General features: G+C 37.3%; 1 protein-coding gene across 4 annotated transcripts; it reads right to left on the bottom strand.

Moving 5' to 3' along the window:
- Positions 1-6328: 6328 nt before the first annotated feature.
- Positions 6329-19995, bottom strand: LOC149567379 (uncharacterized). 4 transcript variants are annotated; one of them, XM_089820563.1, is made up of 4 exons: positions 19502-19995; positions 17144-18958; positions 15559-16854; positions 6329-10647 (listed from the first exon to the last, which is right to left on the bottom strand). In XM_089820563.1, exons 1-4 carry the CDS (start codon positions 19674-19676, stop codon positions 6734-6736), a joined length of 7200 nt encoding a protein of 2399 aa, XP_089676689.1. In that variant the 5' UTR covers positions 19677-19995; the 3' UTR covers positions 6329-6733. The 4 variants fall into 4 exon arrangements, with proteins under 4 accessions (XP_089676689.1, XP_089676690.1, XP_089676686.1 ...); XM_089820564.1 differs by having other exon boundaries at positions 15559-16851; XM_089820560.1 differs by having other exon boundaries at positions 6329-10650; positions 19502-19994.
- Between the last annotated feature and the right edge of the window lie 505 nt (positions 19996-20500).

The raw sequence follows: 20500 nt of genomic DNA, 5'->3' as shown, positions 1-20500 counted from the left end.
TTTGCAAGAAATTGGACAAAATAGATATCCCGCTAAATCTATGTTGGGACTCTTCTTGTTTACCTAAGGCTAGTTTTTTCTTCTAGTTGGCCTTTCAAAATAGAATATTAACCTATGATAGACTCCAGAAGATAGGGATCTTTGGTCCATCTAGATGTATTCTGTGTAAAAAGGAAAATGAAACAGTGGACCATCTCCTTTTCAATTGCTCCTTTGCTAAAACTTGTTGGGAATGGTTAATTACGAAATTACATTGGTCATCCCCTTTTCCTAGATCCTTTGTAGGATTTATCAAAGCGTGGCCTTATAATATCAGTAAAGGGATTTATATTAAATTATGGAATATATGTCCATCTATTATTGTCTGGGAAATTTGGAAGGAGCGAAATAGAAAGATTTTCAATAACACTGAGATGAATGTGGAAGAACTTACGACGAAATAGAAGCTAGTATAGTAGAAACTACCAACTCTTTTCTTAGAAAAGCCAGATTTGAAGAAGGTTCTTTTTCCATTTGGGATGGTTTTATCAAGAAAGCATGGACTAATTTGATTAACCCCCCTCTGGTCTACATCAAGCAAAACAAAGAAGCTAGAAAGGTCTATCAATGGAATCCACCCCCTAGTGGATGGATCAAACTTAATTTTGATGGAGCTGCCAGAGGAAACCCTGGAATAGCAAGAGTTGGGTTTATAATAAATAACGATAAAGGTGACTGGCTAGCCAAGAAGGCCCTCTCTATTGAACCTACTACCAATAACTTAGCAGAACTTAGAGCCTTAGAAGACGGCTTACTATTATGTAAAAATTTGGGAGTTTCTAACATTCTTATAGAAGGGGATTCTCAAATTGTGCTTAATGCGATTAGAAAGAAATCCACCCCTAACTGGGTGCTCAACTCCAAATTAGAGAACATAATTAATCTATTGGATAATTTTAAAGACATCAGGATAAATCATATTTATAGAGAAGGTACTATGGCAGCAGATAATCTAGCTAATTTAGGAGCTGATGGCCAATATCTTTTCGAACTAAATAGCAATTACTTTCATAATCCTATTAAGGAATGTCCATAATGAAGCGTAGCCTTTTAATATTAGTTTATTGTTTTAAATTTATGTTTTTGTGTCCCCTTGATCTATTTAGATTTCCAAGATTTTACTATGTACAGTTGTAATTTTAGTTGATAGTTATTCGTTAAGACCCTCTTTACCTCTCTATGTTTCGTAGTTTATGTTGAATAGACATTTCTTCGAGATATCGAGGTGCATTGTTTTTATTCTCCCTTCGAATCTTGTAGTTTTCCTTCCTGTAATAGACAAATCTAAGCAGCACTCCTATTACAAGTCATATATATTTATAAATAAGTACTTCTACGTAGGGTTTAAATTTTGGTATTGATTATTCTGTTAACTTCCCATGTATCTATGCAAATATTGGCTTTAGTTTATACTCTAGTTTTGTGTTTGGAGGCTTTGGTTTTCAAATTCCTAGTCTTCTTGTTTGGCTGATAATTGATTTAGGTTGAGTTCATATGGCCAAGCCTTCATATCGTTTTAGTTTTTAATTTCTAAGAATGTTGTTAGTATCACTCTATAATCTTATTCGACCATTTGAGAATATGGTTCTTGTAGAGTATGTTTCTGATTGTTTAAGATTGTACTTTTATACTTTCAAATGTCAGCATCTATTGATCAGTTTGTGTTTATGTATAAAGGTTAGTGAGCATTCTGATTTTTATCTCATTAATATATATATATATATATATATATATATATATATATATATATATATATATATATATATATATATATATATATATATATATATATATATATATATATATATATATATATATATAAGTTCTGTCTGTTAAACAACGCTTACATTTAAAGGTATATTCTTTATAGTATTAGCTGCTTATGGTAGGTCTTCTCATATAAATATATTCTAGTGTATTGTTATATAGGAAATGTACATACAAATTAGTATATATTTATGTGAGTAGGCTTGCCTCGTTTCTTTTTAAATTTTCAGTTACTTTGGTTCCTGAATCATGGTATGCTCCTGTAAGATTTGATCTCATTTCAAGTTTCCAATTCAGTACCTTTTATGTCTCTATTCTCAGGTTCTTATATGGATCTGGATTTTTTTGTTAATCATTTGGATTGGGTTAAGAATGATATGTTGGGTGTATATTTTGATTTCTATCTATTAAAGAGTTGATTCTCACCTTCTTAATATAAGTCTATTACTAATTGACATTAGATGATTTATATTATGTTCTAACCTCTGGGCTATTCTAGAGGTGTGTGGTATTTGTGATGGTTTACAGGAGTATTTTCATGGTAGAGCTATATCTACCTAAGATCGACTACCAGTCAGAAGCACTTTATTCATCATCTTTTCAAGCTATAAGAGCACTTTGTATCTAAATCTTGTAAATTCTTGTACAGGTGGATCTACCTTCTAAATTCTATAATTTGTATATAGGGGTATGCCCCTTATTCTTATGTAATTTTTAAGGACAAAAAGTCTCAAGCAAGATTAGAGGTTTTCTTTCCCGTTCTTTCCTACCAATACCCGTTTGAACAGAGGACATGTAAAATTTTGATATTTGATTAATAAAATATATGCCCAGACTTCGGCCGTTTACCGATCAAAAAAAAAATTAATTAAATTGTAAGCATACATTAATTTTTACTTTTTTTTTAAAATAATGTAGATTAAATTTGTGGTAAAGAATTAATACAACAAATGAAACATTAAGCTAAAGTATTCTCTCTCCCGTCAATCTGAAGGAAGCGGACAAAGGCATACATTGCCCTATTTTTCTCTTCTAAAAAAATCGTTATTATTCCGTGAATTAAGTAGAGAAAATGTGGAAGACTGAAAACATGAAATAAAGGCAGAATGGTCTAAAAAACTCATAATACTTTTATGGAAAAGTACTAGAGGATTTTGGAAGATTTGATCTAAGTAATTTTGAAAACAGAGGCCATCATTTCGATATTTTGGATGAAATTTCAGGCAAAACAATCAAAACATCGAGCATCTGAAATGATAATGCTACAATTTGAAATACTAAATCTTGAAATAAAGTTGGTACCAAAGTAATTAGTTTCCATCCCGTGGTCCCTCGCTCATCCCAGATGCTGTCTTACCCATTCTGGCAAGTTGAATTTAGTAAGTCTGAGAAATTGGTGATTAAAGAGGTTTGACAATCACGAGTGGCCTGGAACGATGGATGGTTTGGGAAGTACAGTGAAGGGGCTGTTGGTTTTTCACATAAATAGGGTCGACGTCTCTACTGCCCCGTGTTACTATTCTTGACATGTATGCATTCTTCTACGTGTTGCTCTTGTATTGGTGGTGTCCTCTATGGACAAGTGCAGTGACTATGAAGAGTGAGAGAGATGATTCCTCTGGGCAGCCTTTCTCACAATTGCAAGAATTTGAGGAAAGATTAGAGCAATCGTTGGGAGGAAGAGAAGGAAATGCAGGAAACCCCTATGAGGCGGACTTCTAGTTCTGCGGATGTGGTGTTCAATGTAGAGGATTACAAAAATCAGAGGAGAGGCAAGGATTTAGAGGTGTTCTGAAAAACAAGAGCTTCCTGCTAAACAAAAGGTTTCAGATGATGAGAGCTGAAATTTTGATTTCATTGGATATGGATTTGACACAAAGATCAAGATATATGCATCAATTCCTACCAGGATATTTGTCTATTTATCCGCCCATCTAACAGAGTTGAACTCCAGCTCATAATGAAGAGTTTCCCATGGAGCATACTAAAACATCAAGGAACATTCTAGATTTTGTTTCCCTGTTAATTTTCTGGTGTAATAAAATCAATAATACCCTTGGCAAAATTGGCATGAGCCACTAGAAATTTAGAATTTTTTGTAGACAAAATAATTTTAAAAATAAACTAATTTATAGCTTAGGGTAAGGTCCCATGGGCACCCGCTTGCTTAAAAATAGAGTGGGTGCCGCTGAGTTTTTTTTTTAACTTTTTAAACGGAAGCGGTCTCTTGAATTTTTAATGTGAATCCGCTTTAAACAATTAGCTCCTACAAACAAGGAAAGCTGGTGGTCCCATGAAAACTGTTTAAATTTTTTTAATTATTATTTTATTTATGAATTGGTTTTTGGTGGAAAAATGAAAACAGATTATTGACAAGTGGCAAAATTTTCTCCTAAACTGGTGGGGCTATTTCCAGCCCCACCCCTTTTTCATCTGCTCAAAATGAAAAAGCTAAAAAGTAAGGGCTCCTATAAAATAGGAAAATATTCTAATTAAAACTTTAGCCCCTACCAAAAAAATAGAGCCCAAGCCCCCTCCATGCAACCGCTGCATTAGAATGTCTCATTCAGATATTGAAAAAATTAATAGTAAGGAGAGCTAATGAAAACATTAGTTCACTGCCTATTTATAGGCAGGGACTAATAATAAAAGGAAACAAATTCTTATTCAAAGTATTTCAAAAAGAATAAAATTATACACACTATTACAGAATAGTTTTTTCAAAAATAGGAAATATTTAGTTCCCTGCCTATTTATAGGCAGGGACTAATAATAAAAGGAAACAAATACTTATTCAAAATATTTCAAAAAGAACAAAATTATACGCTATTGCAGAATAGTTTTTTCAAAAATAAAATAAAAATTGTATTAAACATTATTAATGCTGTATTAATTTATCAGAACATGCACCAATTTTGCTAATTGTTTTAATTATCAATCTACTCCGACTTTGACAGGATGTTCATGGCTTATAGGTCTCACATTTTAGTACGAGTTGTCCAGATTTAGCATTACAGTTGTTACTTGGTTCCGGCGGTCTGAAGAGCACATTTCTCCGAGGCAGTTTGACAGTCCCAAAGAAGAACCTGCTTGCCCCTGCTCCACAGATAGAAGAGAAAAAAAGTCTAGCGCTCCACAGAAGCCTCCTCCAGATAGAAGAGATAAATGTCTAGAGCTCCACAGGAGCTTCCTCCAGATTGAAGACGATATAAATTAAGTGCTTATGATTAAGTACTTTGAAAAAGTGTAAATTTTCTATAGTTATTTGTAATGGAAATTATTTTTCCACTTGCTATTTTCCCTTTGGACCAATGAACATAAAGATAATTAGTATTTCTAAAAAATTTAAAATATATATTAACTTTGGAAATTTACTCAAGTTCAAAAGAAATCTTAAACATGATTAGATGAGGTAATTGGTGTATTTGCATCGAACCGAAGCGTTAGTATCCTGGATACGCCAGGAACTAATAATGGAAAAAAACAATATCATAGTAATATTATTTTCTAAATTCTTTGGTCTAGAATATTCTTTTGCCCCATTCAGAATCTCTAGACAACCTCCTAAATCATTAACAGTTACTGAGAGAATATCCGGGGATCAATCTTGCCCCACACATGGCTAGGCCATTTAAGTTGCAATCAGACTAAGTCCCTCCTTGTTGACCGTTCCTGACACAGAAAATCGTAAGGATCAAACTTATCACATAGATGAGACCGTATGCACCCAACTTGGCCTTACAGGTGGCAAAAGGACTAAATCCTTCATTGTTGCCAATAGCAAAAGAGAAGTAAAAATCCAATATAGCAGAACATTTGACCACTTACAATGATACCATGGAGAGTGATGGACAGCAATCCCTCTTCTTGTGATTGTCGGTAACAAAAAGAAAGGAAAAATTACCCCAATGCAGCCAAACAATATCTTTTGGTAGTTTCAATGGCAGTTACAATTTCTTCTTCGATGACCTAGTTAACAAAATTAAAATCACAGAGCCAGTAACCTTATTAACTAACAATATATCAATGTGCCTCGAGCCAAATCAAGTTGAGCAAAGACAAAAATACCGTAGATAGTATTTAGGATTTGAGCAAGCAAAGAAAAGTTTTTCAGGAGCAGACCACTCCCTCTATTAGATGCAGAGGTCACTTGGGTCTTAGAACCTGGGAAACCAATGCAAGTTGCCGTCAAAATTACAACGGAAGCAAATTTGATCAAATGTAGAAAAGTATGTATTCATATACCACAAGCATACAGAACTAAAAGTCAACTTCAATTTGTTTATAATTCAAAGAATACCCCCTGTGGAATCTCTCATAACCTCAAACCATGAAATGACATTTTGAACCAGTATTGATGCGTCTACCAAATAGGTATTTAGCAGGCAAGCATCCAATTTATGTGCCGAAAGAATATATTAATTACATCCCATTCACTTTTCAAATCTGACAATTCAAGAAAACAGTGGGCTCTCCAAGATTTTTGAGCTTTCTTGTCAGCTCTTACAAGATACAAATGTGATTGGCAGAAAATATGTTAAAAAAACTATATTAATAAGAAATAAAATGGATCGGCTTAATTTTCCATCACTAAACAAGTCATACCTTGCAGCAGATGATTGTCACAAAAGTCTGAATCTGTGACTGTACCACAATTACAATCTTTGGGATCAATAAAAAATTTTCATAGAAATCCCCAAACATTTCAAACCTCAATAAGAATTGTAAACATATCGGACCAGTTTCTGCTGCATGAGACAAAATGTTTCTGCTGCGTAAGACAAAATTGCCTAACCTCCTGAGGCATATTATTTAGTTCTCATGGAAAAAATAGACAAAAGTTACATGTTACAAATGGAATTTTTTAAAGTACAAAATGGTACAATGGGCCATTCACCCTGATCGCATGTATGCAGAAAGAGAGAACCTATCTTCCATAATCACCTCTCCCCAGCCCTTGATCTCTAGTGCTTCTAAAGTGAGGATGTTGAAATGATGCTTTCACTTGTTCTACTGTGGAACATTGCATTCTAAAAGCAGCAACTGGATCTGACACAATGCTTCCTCCAGGTACTCTGCCTGCCTGAATTGCCATAGGACTAGATATATTTCTCATCTGACCTTGGAAAGGTAACATTGATTGCACTGTATCACATCTTCCAGGTTCATGGGAGAGTGTTTTGTCAAAAGCTGCCCCTCTCCTAAGTTCGACTAAAAGATCAGGCTTTTTCATACCCAGTGAAAAAATGTAACCATTTCCCAATTCCTTGTATCCTGAAGGATAATAGTCACATTCCCTCACTGTTATTGGATCCTTCATCAGGTATGGCACATCCTGCATCACATTACCATGCCACCCTGGTGTTGTGGACGAATCTGAAGATAGCACTTCACAGTTACCAACTTTGACAGCTTGGTCTACACTACTTCTACCTGACAAACATTCTGACATTGCAGTATTCTGTGAATCCAGATCCTTTGACAAATGTGAAATTCCAGTTTGACTTGAACTCTTGCAAGGATCTTGCCTGGAACTACCCTCCCAAAACTGGGAATTCCGCCCACCAAACTCCTGACTAGAATGTACTGCGCCAGTGTTTCTAAAATTAGCTTTTGTGCCTGAAACCCCTTCTGGATAACATTCTGACATATCTTCTGTAGATTCATTAAGCTTCCAACTCGTATTATTTATGTTTTTGCCTGCAATTCCTTCAGAATACATGCAAAAATATTTTGCACGCAGTTGCTGTTCAGATAAAACATTTGCCACTGCATGACAATGTTCATCATTTTCCTGTACATGCAACAGTTTTTGCCTACCTTCAACAGATGCAGTGGAACCATTAACAACCTCACTTCTTCGAGGGAGATTTAATAGGTTTTCAGGATGAGATTGAAGAATCTGACCAAAAAGCTTCACATCACCTCTATTTGTTGTCTGTTCATCAGTCTTGGGGGTTGGGGATGACTGGTAGCTGTAGACTGGTTTAATATTAGACTCGTGTTCGTTCTTAGACTGCTGAAATAGCACATTTCCTTGATGTTCCACAAGTTTTTCTTCTTTTTGTGATTGCATACGATTATCATATATAATGTTGTGACCCCTATACTTCTGTTGCCATAGATGAAGAAATCGATACTGCTCAGCATACTGGGTGAGCTGCTTTCTCTGATCCCACACTAGCTGCTTTGAAATTGGCTTTTGAATAAACTGAGCAGCCAGAGCCAAATGTCCTCTGTTAGCATTCCCTGATGCCTGCAAAACTTTTTCTTGTAAGTTCTGTTGAATAACCTGTTGTTGTTGCCAACTTTTCATCTGTGAACTAGAAGCTCCCTGCACCAACTGCTCATATGTTGATTGTTGGCACCCTTCTGTAAGTTTCTTCGAACAAGCATCTTCCATATGCATTACCAACTGGTGACCTCCAGAAACTTGAGATGACACTTCAGTATTGCAAGCATTCTGTTTAAGTAATCCTTGCTGATAAACATTTGAAATTTGACTGCTACAAGATTGAGACTCTGTTTGATGTAGCACCTTCAACTGATGGCCTACAAGCTTTTTGGGTGACTGCTCAGTATCTGGAGAATGTTCAACAATTTCATGCTTTTTGTCATCCACATTTCCATTACCATAATTTTTCACCTGAAGGCCTTGAAACTGTTGAGACAACAGTCCATAAATAGAAGCATCTGACTGAAGCATGGTCTGCATAGCACCTATACACAGCTCTTCCTGGTTTTGATTCCGACTCACACTCTGGTTAGTAGGATAATAAGGGACCATGCCACTTTCCAGCTTTTGGTTCCTAATTACTGATGATGATGCACCTTCTTGAGACAACTTATGATTGTTACAAACCACATCAGAGGGTACTTCTTGTTTTTCGTCCCTGTCCACCAACTCAGGCATATGATGAACCATTTGTTTAGAAACCTGGGAAAACACATCAGGAAACTTCTGGTTTAAATGAGAATCAGACATGTTGCTAGATACTGATATAGCAAATGATGCCTTTTGATCCAAAAACTCCAGCTGTGATGTTTCCTTAGTAGCTAATGCTGGTATCACACTTTCATTTGCCAGAGGCTTTGTAACTAAAATATCATTATTGCTTCCCATGCCTGCAGTGACCTCTGTGCTTGATATGACTTCGCACTTATCAGAAGGTTCACTCCGTGAAAAAAGCACTGAATCTATCAAATATTTTTCATTGCTGGAGACACTACCGGAAGCATGCAGAGATGTCATGCAATCATCTATTGCATCTTTGTGTATAACCTCAAGATTACTTGATGAGTTTTGGCTTCCCTTTGATCTCCCTTTTTCGTCAATGGGTGCACTCTTAATGTCAAGGATCCCATTAAACCTTTCTATACCATCATCAGGCTGAGCTATTCTTTGTGTTTCTGTCTTGTTGTTACAACATAAAAGATCTACCTCTTTAACCTTCATAATGTTTTCATTATGTTGTACATCCATCAGTGTACCTATTTGACCATCATTCTGCGTATCTGCCAATGACCCCTCACTTAAAAAATGCTCTCCCTGTGGAGAAGATGCAGTTTCCTGTCCAGTTTCTTCATTTAAAGTAGCCTGAGCATCTTCCATGAAAAACTCAACCTCATCATCCTGTGCTTCAATCTTCTGGGCTCCCTCTATGACTGCATAGGCTTTGAAACTTAATTGATCTGTATCAAAAGCCTTTGGTTCTGAAATTGCAGGTACCTTTGCAAAAGAATCTATCTCACACAATGCTGTACACACATCAACAAGCCCCTCTCGCTCATCATCATCACTTCCATCACTGTTTTTAGTTGGGATGTATAATTCTTGCAGCATGAGTTCATCAAGTCCAAGCCGTTTTCGAACTTTGCTAAAAAATGTCTTACACTGTTCCTCGGTTCTGGATCCAACATAACGAGAGATACTTTCAAAATCCCTACCAAACATGGCCACAGCATTAACAAAAAAGGCCTTCTCATCATCAGTCCAGTCTACATAGACTTCCTCACATGCTTCCTCAGGGGAGTATTGTATTTCATTGCTTTGCAGAGCTTCAGTTATTAAGGGGCAGTCACTATCCTTCATGAATGACCTTGAAAAACTGTTCTCATGGAGGACTTCAGATTGATCAGCTCCACCAGTTACACAAGAACTCACTGCCTCGGATGATAAAGCACCACAAATCCCTGCTAAAACATCTGCTGCAGCAGTGCACTCTCTTTCACTTTCCAGATCATAAGCATCTCTTGATTGTTTCTCAGAAATCAGACCCACAACTGTTGTTAGAGCATTCTTGGGTAGGGTGTTTTGAAAAATATCCAGCTGGTGACTGGTGCTTGCGGCTACAACTGAAGAAGCATTGAATACATCCAATGAAACTGCATTTGAGTCTCGGTGACGATTGTTTCCAGCAGTTGCAAGATAGGTACTAACATGGTGGCAATCTCTTTCCTTCTGCACCTTATGCATTTTCTTTACTTTCTCAAAGCTTTCTGACTTCTGATTTTTGTAATAGAATTCGATACAGTCTGCTACAGTCTTGTGCTCCAAAAAGGAAGCAACCTTGCTGAAGTTCTTCCCAAAAATGGCAAACTTCTCTAAGAAAATTTCTCTCTCTTCAGAAGTCCATGGATTAATCACATTTCGCTCCTCCTCAACAGCAATAGGATCATCCACTATACCATTCAATGTAGTAAATCTCACAAGTTTCTCTTTCTCATCCAAAATTAAAGAAGGCATCTTCAAAACACTCCTACAGGGGGTGTTCTGGCAATCTGATATAAGTTTAACAGCCAATTTAATTGCTTTCTTGGTGGGTGGACAAATTGAGCTACCTGCTGAAATTGGAAAGGAAAATATCCCATTTGTAAATACTCTCTGCCTTAGAAAATCTGAATGAAAAATTGAAATATGAAGAGCTTAACACACTAAAATAATTGCTCAAGCTTGCACAGAGATACAATTCCTACAATCTCATCAATATAAGAGTAACGGTTGTGTGCAAACAACCCCAGCCAGCAAAGAAAATAATCTTGCATAGATGTTTGCCTGATCTTATCAAAGTCTTTTTAACGTTTTTGTATGAAAACACACAGCATATTGCATGTGTGAAAGCAATAAGAAACCAATCTACTTGATCCTTCTATTATATTTTACATTTCCAAATTGCAAATTATACAAAATTTCAATAGATATCGAATGCACCACATTACTTGTGGATTTTGTTACCCAGATTATAGATGATAATAATAAGTTTCAGGTAAAATAAGTTTGCAGCACACACATGTAGAAAAGAAAGCTTGTGCATTTGAGCAGATAGATAGGTGTATGACCATAATAAACACAATATTCTATGTTACACTACTATTTCTATAGTGGTTGTCTGTTTTTTAATGCAGCTAACTGCACCTTTATGGTGCTCAAGTAAATTGTTTAACTCTTAAATTTTAATTGTTATGTTTTTTAAGAGATGCTAATTGGGCATCAGCGGACACTAGAAGTCGGAAGAAAACACTCCTTAACATGGTTACCGGGAGACCCGTCTCCCCCCTAAAAGTCGCGTCTCGGAGACTTTTCGCGTCTCCGGAGACCTCAAAAAAGGTTGACTTCATGACGAAGTCTCCTGAAGTCTCCCCATCTCCTAATCCAAAAAGTGAAGTCTCCCCAAAATCTCCTAGTAAAATATAATATTAAATAATTTTATATATTTTAGCCCTCATTGAATATTTTTAATACAAAAATTAAGACCACCGACAATTTAAATGATTAAATCATTTAATATATTTTATTTAATAAATTAATAACTTTAAAAACATTAGAAACACTTTTTTAAAATTATTTGTATTTAACAATTTAAATGATTAAATCATTTAAAATATTTTTGGAGAGTGATGATTTTTTGGAGAGCATGATAGCTGAAGAGCTTGAGATGGATGATCACACAACCTTGTGGAGTAGATGATAGTACCATCGACATACTAATACTAGATATATTTCTGTTTTTTGTTTATTGTACAAAGTGTTCATTTTTGTTTGCATATCGGCAATTCAGCATCAAACTATACTTTTTTGAATTTAAAATTTGAATATGTAATGATAATCTCAGCGATTATCAATCTGATATGATGGTGATCATATGCAATATTCGAAAAACAAATACGTCTATGAGATACAATATTGTGATCATATGAGTTTTGAAATCTTTGACTCTACGAGCCTATTTTAATTTTTAATGTGACATTACTATTATTATTTACTTTATAGCCTTACAGTATTACTATTTTCAAATCTTGTATTTACTTTTAGTATTAGACTCTTTAAACTATCAAATTTTTTATAAAAAAAAATTGCCGTCTCCAAGACCCCCGTCTCCTATTTGAAAAATTGTCGTACCGGTACCAGTACCAGTACCAAAGACCTTGAAATCTCCCCGTCTCCTGGTGACCTTGCTCCTTAATGACAAGAGACCCATGCAACCGAGACAATCTCCTACAGGTCTATGTAAAACAGCATGTCCATCTCATAGACACATCCTACAACACAAGCCACTGAATTTCAAGAAATTTCAACTCTTTGAGAAATTTTATCTCTATAAATTCAAATGGTAATATAAATGCAGACAACCATAACCATACAAACAGATGCAGGACCACAAACGAAACAATATTAAATTTATAGAAATGGAAAAAGTAGGTCAATAGGAACTTTTAGTGTAAAACTGCAGATAGCAATAACATTTGGGCTTGGCATAAATTGTGTGTTTGTTTATAGGCATACCAACTGATAACTAATTTTACTTATCAAACTTAAATGCTTTTGTTGATTTTCAAAATTTCATCCCAAACAACTTGCTTCCCTTAGCCTCCAATTCATTTTCTTCATTGTATTACTATTTTTAAGTTTGAAAATGCATTTTACAGTTGACTTAACTAGTGCTTTGGGCAGAATGAATGACTTTTCCAGTTTTCTAGCCTCAATTAGATGCATATTAATGACAAAATCATTTGAAAATTTATTATGTTCTAGCAAAAAGCCAACATTGCAAGTCCACTCAAAACATTAGCCTAGAAATTAGATATTAAGGTAGCAGGCCAAATACAGCTCTGGCTGTCCAGATAAGGTCACTAAAACTCAGGATGTGGCACACGGATGTTGGTATTATACGTAACATGTATTCATATTACATCAATAAACATAAGCAACATTTTACCAGAATTCAACTGCATGATTTTTAAATCCCATTAAACAATATTTTGCACACAACTGAGTCCTGATAAAACAACATTACTCACTGCCAAAAGACACCACATAATTGATAATTAATAGATAGAAGAGAGTATACTTGTGCAAAAAAACCTTGACTGTCAATGTGAAAATGGTGTACCTGTGTCCTATTATAGTGTAAATGATTGAAGAAAAAAATGAAAAAATTATCATATAAGAAGTCATAATCTAAAATGCGATCACATTTAAGACCCACCCACTTACATTATCAATTGCAGCTAGTTATCTACAACAAAATCTGCATTTCTATCAGACTATATTTAGGATTTATTTACCCAAAAAAGCATTGAACAAAACTTTCACAATACCAATATGGCAATATCCAAATAAGGTTCTCTATAGGGATAGAGCTTCTAAAGAAGCACAGTGATGGACACAGCATGGAAAGAGATTTAGAACTCAACCTTGAATAAGCAGAGGAAGAATAAATTACAAGAGCAGGAAAGGATTTCAATAGATATTACGTATAGTCCACTTTGGGCCAACACAGCAGCACCATTTCCAAAGAAAAGGTTCTTGATTAAACAGTCTGACTATCTACTAACCAATAATAATCTCTGATAGTAAAATGGGGAAAATAAAATGATTAGAGAATGCAATCTGGAAGGCATATACCATACTTACACTGCCCAGGGGGACGGGTAAATGGGGGGAAAAGTTCCTGGGACGGAGGGACAGAGGGGCCCCAGGGGGTTGTATATACTATACATATGGTATGTAAAATGCTAGTTATGAAAGGATGTATTGTTATATAAGATATATAGATGTAAAAGAGTAAATACTTGAACATTGCATTAAATGGAACATCAAACATTGAACATAAATAGTTAAATCAGCAAACAGTCAACACCACAACATCCCCCCATCCTTGGCAGAGGTGGCGCCGCTGGGGACGGGGAACAGAGTCCCGAAGTCTCTAGTGTGTCACCGTCTCTGGGATGCAGGGCAAAATGTGCGGGGGGGGGTTGCAGCATCACCTTGCTACTATACAATATTGTTTCACAGGATTGTTTTTACCATTACTGCATTCCGCTAAGGAAATAAGTAGGCACCTACTAGAAGAAATATTTGTAAATTATCAGATTTTGCAAGCTGACAGCACTGTTAAGCATGGAGTACTTGATTTCAAGAAGAGACAATAGACAAATGCAGGGAAAATTCATAGGTGAGAGACACTTTGACTCGTCCAGAAAAGGAGGGAAACAAAATTCATCCATACCTCTAGATGCATCTATTTGCCAAAAGCCATTGACAATTATCTCAAACAAAAGATGATTACCCTCATGTTGCAAAAAATAAAGTGCATTTAAAGTTCTGTATCAAAGAATGAGCTCACCTAGTTGTGGGGAGACCGTCATAACAACAAAAAAGAGGGGACAGAAAGGATAATTTACACACCCAACCTTAGGGCTAGGTCAAAAACGGCTCTTACACAATAAAGTATAAACAAATGCAAGAGCTTCTAAACTCCATATATGATTCCTCCTGTCAAATGGTTCAAAAAACATTTAGACAGATTCATCTAAATGAAGGCGGCAAGCAAGTGGAGTGACACATCCACAAATGGCATTTATGCTTTTAACCTATGTTACCAAATTCTTCCTTGGCATGCCCAAAGTCTGGTCCCATTCTTGCAAAAGTCTGGTCCTTATCATATTCTTGCAAAAGTCTGTCCAAATTCTGTTATAGATGAACCCAACAACATATTTTGCAGTTTCTATGGCAAATTGGCAAATCTGCAGCAAGACCAAGGCTAAATTTGACCAAAAAGTGTTTTTTTTGTACTCTGTTCGTTTTTTTGGTCCATCTTAGTCAAATCCAATCCTCCAACCCTAAAATAGATCACAAAAAAGGCTACAAAGAGAAAAGATATGCCATTTGGACTAAAACACAAATACATATACACAAACACATACACATACATGTGGTGGTGTATATTGCTATGTTGCTTTACTATTAGCATAGTGGTGTACGAACTTATTTTATGCTGCATACATTCATGTATAAAACATGTGTTTTTGGACAGACAAACCCAAAACGAATTTGAACCCATCTCAAAAAATTCTTCAACAAATTTCAAACCCAAATCTCGAACCCGCGTCCGAACCCAAATCCGAACTAGCAGCTTAGCTTTTAACTTATGTTTCACCTATCGTTTATTAAAAAAAAATAGATGTGAACTATTGCTGTTCCTTTTTCTTCACGTAATGCCTCCAAACACTGGACAGAGATTGTCAAAAGATCAGGTACAAAAAGCATAAAACAATACCAGGTTTACAAATGATGCTCTGTATGAAAGCTAAATTATTTATTATCTTTTAGTCAATGCTAATTTTGGCTATACAAGAATCGGCATCATTGTTTTCATGCAGAAATAAGAATGGGCACCACAAACACCCCACCCACAAATCAAGCTACAATCTTTCAACAATGACCAGCACTGCAACAAAAGAAAAGCATACCTGGAGATCCAAATCTGGATCTGATTGGCAATTGATACTTTTGATTTCCACCACTTGGGCGACAACTAATCTCTGAGCGTTTCTGTGCTCTTGCCCGGGGCCTCTTTGTGGACAATGAACACTGATCATCCTTCCACAACTGCCTGAGAACCCTGAATTTCAATGCCAAAGCTCTTTCTTTAAAAAGTAGAAATTGCCTTTGATATACTAGCTCTGCTTCTATCTGCTTCCTGTTCCTTTCATGCATCTGCTTCCACATCGATGAATCTAAAACATCGGACAAAATGCCACCTCTTAAACCCATATCTGCTGGTAAAAAACTTTCAGTAAACTCCAACGCCTCTCTAGCTAGTTTCTTATTAGCAGCATATATTGAGGACACAATGTCTTCCTCGCCATCTGTGCTCCTTAAATGGTTGGAAACTCCTGCATCATTCTGACTGTAAGAAAGAGGTAGAGGATCTTCAGCTATAATTGACTGTCCTTCCCCTGGGCTTCCATTTACATTTTCAGTGACATTTTTACAGTCCTTAATTTCTGACATTACTTGTATTTCGCATCGAACCAATGGTGTATCAGCTTGTATTTCGGATCCAACCAATGCTGTATCAGCTTGACTGTTTATTGATTGTACCAATTGACAATCCATAGATTGTTTGTCCTTCAGATCTTCTTCAGACCCTCCAAAGCCAGCTACCTTCATCTCAGCAGCATTCTCCTTTTGTATTGGCACTTGACATTTGACATGATTGACATTCAAATACAAGGAAGGTCCAATAAATCCATCATCGGAAGTAGGCACCATAAAAGACACCTGAACATCAGCATCCAAGACATTTGAACACCTATTTCCCATGTCTTTGTCACCTACTTCTGTGTATGCTGCCAATAGATGATCTCCACTAGCATCAAAATCTACTTTAGAAATTAATAACCTGAGCTCTGTCTCATACTTCTCAATCTCATGCTCTGTGTTTTCCAATTTCTGCAATATATCATTCTTTACAGAAAGTAGCTTGTTAGTAGCTAATGACAACTCGGAAAAAGAGACATTGGGAGTTATCAGTTCTGCATTTTGTCTGTCTGTGGTTAATATGGTTGATTGTTCCATAAGCTCCAAAGAAGCTTCAGCCAAAAAAGTCTCAGTTCCTGATATTGGTAAGGCGCACTGCAACAGATGACTCCTGCTGGCAACATGCTCTTCATTGCAATTATTATCAGTGACTTTACGGCATGCCTTTTCTTCATCGACTATGTCATTTATTCCAGCTTCCAAAGAGGACATGTGTTTATCTGCTGCCATGTTTTTTCATAACGGACAACATGAGCAGACATCAGCTAACAGATGACCCATATACAACATGCTAACTTGTGCAAACTTTATTGCAATTATTTAATTATTGGATTTGAACATAAATATACCCCAAAAACCAACTATACTTTAAAATTAACCCAATCAAACCACATAAAGCTGACTGTAATGCATTTATTATAAAAAATGGGATAATTATAATTCAGTAAAGCCACATAATATCAGATTTCAAACAAAGCCAAATCCATAAGCGCAGAATTCAAGGTTGCTTACCTGGTGATGAATTGCAGGTAATTGAATATGTTGTTGTAGGGGAAACGTATCCTGAGCTTCCATTCACTTTAGGGCTTCTACTATCCAGATTTGTTTCCAGAGGAGGGCTAAGCACTTCCATTTTGGATGATAGAGGTGTGTCATATTGAATTACATCATTCCTATTATTTTCATCCTCGGGGTCTTCAACTTTCCGTTTTTCATACTTTGCTAATCCCTGACCCCATCCAAGGCGCTGCTTCTTCCGAGAATGAGTTTCATCATCTGTGATAGCACCAAGAGCACTAGCAGACAATTTTGCAGTAGAATCATGCGCAAACATACTTTCATGTATATCATGAGGTTCCTTGAGCTCCTTGTCAGGCTCTTTAGAGCTACCTGTCTGGGCAGATAAAGAATTCCAACAATACTTTCCAGGATGTGTCAATTTTAGAGACTTCCTGGACATAAAACTGTCAAGGTGGTCTTGCTGAGGATTTTGTGCATCCCCAAGCAGACTATCAGAACTACTGAAACTTCCATATGTGTCAAGTCTAGTCTCAAAATCCCTAGAAAATCTTCCTAAATCATTTTCAGACCCTCCCATCTTTGCAACAGATTTGGTGTCCAAGCTTGCATACTCCAGTTCTGTTTTTCTGTATGGTTCCTGGGATTGAATGCGATCCCATGAGCTCTCTTTGTCAAAATATAGACGTGAGGGATGAAAAGATATTTGTTCCACTGATTTACCATTCATAGTATCCTGGCTACCTGTGGAAAGGAAACTGTTTAGCCCGCTGCCCCAATGTTGTGTTTTCCGGTCTCTGTAGGGATACGTGGAGCTAAGCTCTGATTCTGTTATTAGTTCACCATCCCAATTTTGATGTTTCCTCTCTCTCTGTGAATGACTGGAGCTAAGGTCTGATCCTATTACTAGTTCTCTGCCCCTCTTACTGTACATTCCCTCCATATTAAAGCCCGGCGGACTCTCCTCTTCGTAAAATTGCTCCTTGGCATTGTCATCAAATGACGGCCTTCTGGTGCTAAGGTTCGATCCTACAAGATCTCTGGGCCTCTTATTGAACCTTCCCTCCACACGGAATCCCAAGTTCCCATCTTCGTAGGACTTCCCGAGATCAAGAATGTCAGAGGATGGGTTTATATAGCCAAGGCCTGATCCCACTAGTTCTCTGCCCCTCTTACTGTATCTCCCCTCCATGCGAAAGCCCACGTTTTCATCTTCATATGTTTTTACCTCGGACGACAGATAAGCAACTCTAGGACCTGACCCGATTTGTTCTCTATTTCTCCTGCTGTATCTCCCCTCCATTTGTACCTGGAAGCCCAGGTCATCATCTTCGTAGATTTTTTCCCTGTTGAGGTCCTCGGCTGATTGACTAGGAGTTGGTCCATAAGCGCCATCGTCAAGAAAAAGCCTGCTTCGACCTTTACCAAGAACATCAGATGATGGACTACGAATCGGTCCATAAGCGCCATCATCCAGGAAAACTCTGCTTCGACCTTTTCTAGGAACATCAGATGATGGACTACGAATCGGTCCATAAGCGCCATCGTCCAGGAAAAGCCTGCTACGACCTTTTCCAGGAAAATCGGCTGATGAACTAGGAATCGGTCCATAACCGCCCTCGTCCAGGAACAGTCTACTTCGACCTTTACAGGGAATATCGGATGATGGACTAGGAATCAGTCCATAAGCGCCATCGTCCAGGAACTGTCTGCTTCGACCTCTGCAGTGGACATCAGAGGACGGACTAGATGTTGTTCCATAACCGCTATCATCGGAGAAATGTCTGCTTTGACCTTGACGCACTGGCACTGCAAAAGTAACAAGAAAAAATTATAACAAAGAACTAGTCATTTGCAAGCTAAGATTTCAAAAAATATACAAAGAGGAAGTTTTACAGTTTGAGAACTCTATTCGCTTGGCTGAAACTGTGGTCCATGCGGCCTGTGCCTGTAAATCTGAAAAATTAGAAAGGCTACCTAACGCCTTCCCAATTCCAACAACGAAAAAGCTTCTAAAGTAAAAGGAAACAGCAAACAAAAAAAAAATACAGATGCCGTCATTTTCGATGTCTCACAAAGCAGAAGATGCATAGGGCACAGATTACCAGTATCTCAACGGCAGTCCCTCAACAACAGGAAATCTAGAAACGGGAACTTCATCGCCCAACTTTTCACAAAACGTAAATTTCACTCAAACATAACTAAAACATGAGGAACCCTCTTTCTTTCGATTAAGAAAAACTTTCAAAATCGCAGCAAGATGCAACAACAAATTCAATCGCAGCCATGCTTAGTTTACACCCCCAAAATCCCCAAAAACGTTAAGAAAATGAAAATCGCAGAAGAACATACCGCTGAGCCAAGCAGAGCGATTGGAGGAAACCGGAGTGAGAACGAGCGGCGGCTGGGGGACGGAAGCAGCGACCCCTTCCCTCCTCCCCCGTGCAAAACTTATCTTCTCACCCCTCTCATACCTCTTATCTCTCAATACTTCTCTGCGCTCCCAAGATGCGCCTTCCGTAGGCATGTAATACGCTTCTATGGCATCTGATCCTCCAAAAACACAAACACAATATCTGATTCCACCCAAAATCCTCACCTTCCACAGCAAACCCTAATCTGAAAAAAAAACTTAGCCTTCTCAGCCAAACAAGCACCTCACGAGCTGATTTTCATCGCGGATTTACGCATGTACCACTGGATTCCCTGCTGCCGAGGCATTCAAATTCTAGGATAAATTAAAAATAAAAATCGTCTTTCTTTATATAATCTTTCTCTCCACTTTTTTTCGCCAACCCAAAACCAAAAAATAAAACAGACCAGACCGGCTTCTTCGTAGGCGTCGTAGCCTATAATAACCCAGATTCGATATATTTTCGCGTCCGCTCAGATCCAAATTACCATGCCGGGATTTTTTGAAGGTCAATGCCATACATCATGCACATCATTAATTATTACACATGCATCATTTTTTATTATTATAATAATATTATTTATACTCATCATGGCGCATGCCCATTCATCCATCAGCGGCAGCGTCACGTGCCGCTGAAAGCGACGGAATCTTCAACCCACCTGCCAGCCGTCCGATCAGAAGATCTCAGTCACCGGATTGTCGCCACGTGGAAAGGCTTAACTACCTCGAAACTTCCTTTCCCATACTCACTCTGTACGCCAAATCTGTATTTAATACTCTTCCGCGGAATTTCCGACTGCTGACGTGGCACATTCAAAACAGGTCAGCCTGACGTGTCGCTAGACAGTCCCCGCTGGCGACATGACGTCACCATACGTACGACCAGACACGTGTCGCCAACAGCGGCATCATGGTGGCCCATAATAATGACGTCA

This window comes from Cupressus sempervirens, chromosome 3 (assembly GCF_028749045.1).
Source record: "Cupressus sempervirens isolate cs-2001-9-10 chromosome 3, ASM2874904v1, whole genome shotgun sequence".
In the NCBI taxonomy this organism is placed as follows: domain Eukaryota; kingdom Viridiplantae; phylum Streptophyta; class Pinopsida; order Cupressales; family Cupressaceae; genus Cupressus; species Cupressus sempervirens.
This window is presented reverse-complemented; position numbering and strand designations above follow the sequence as displayed.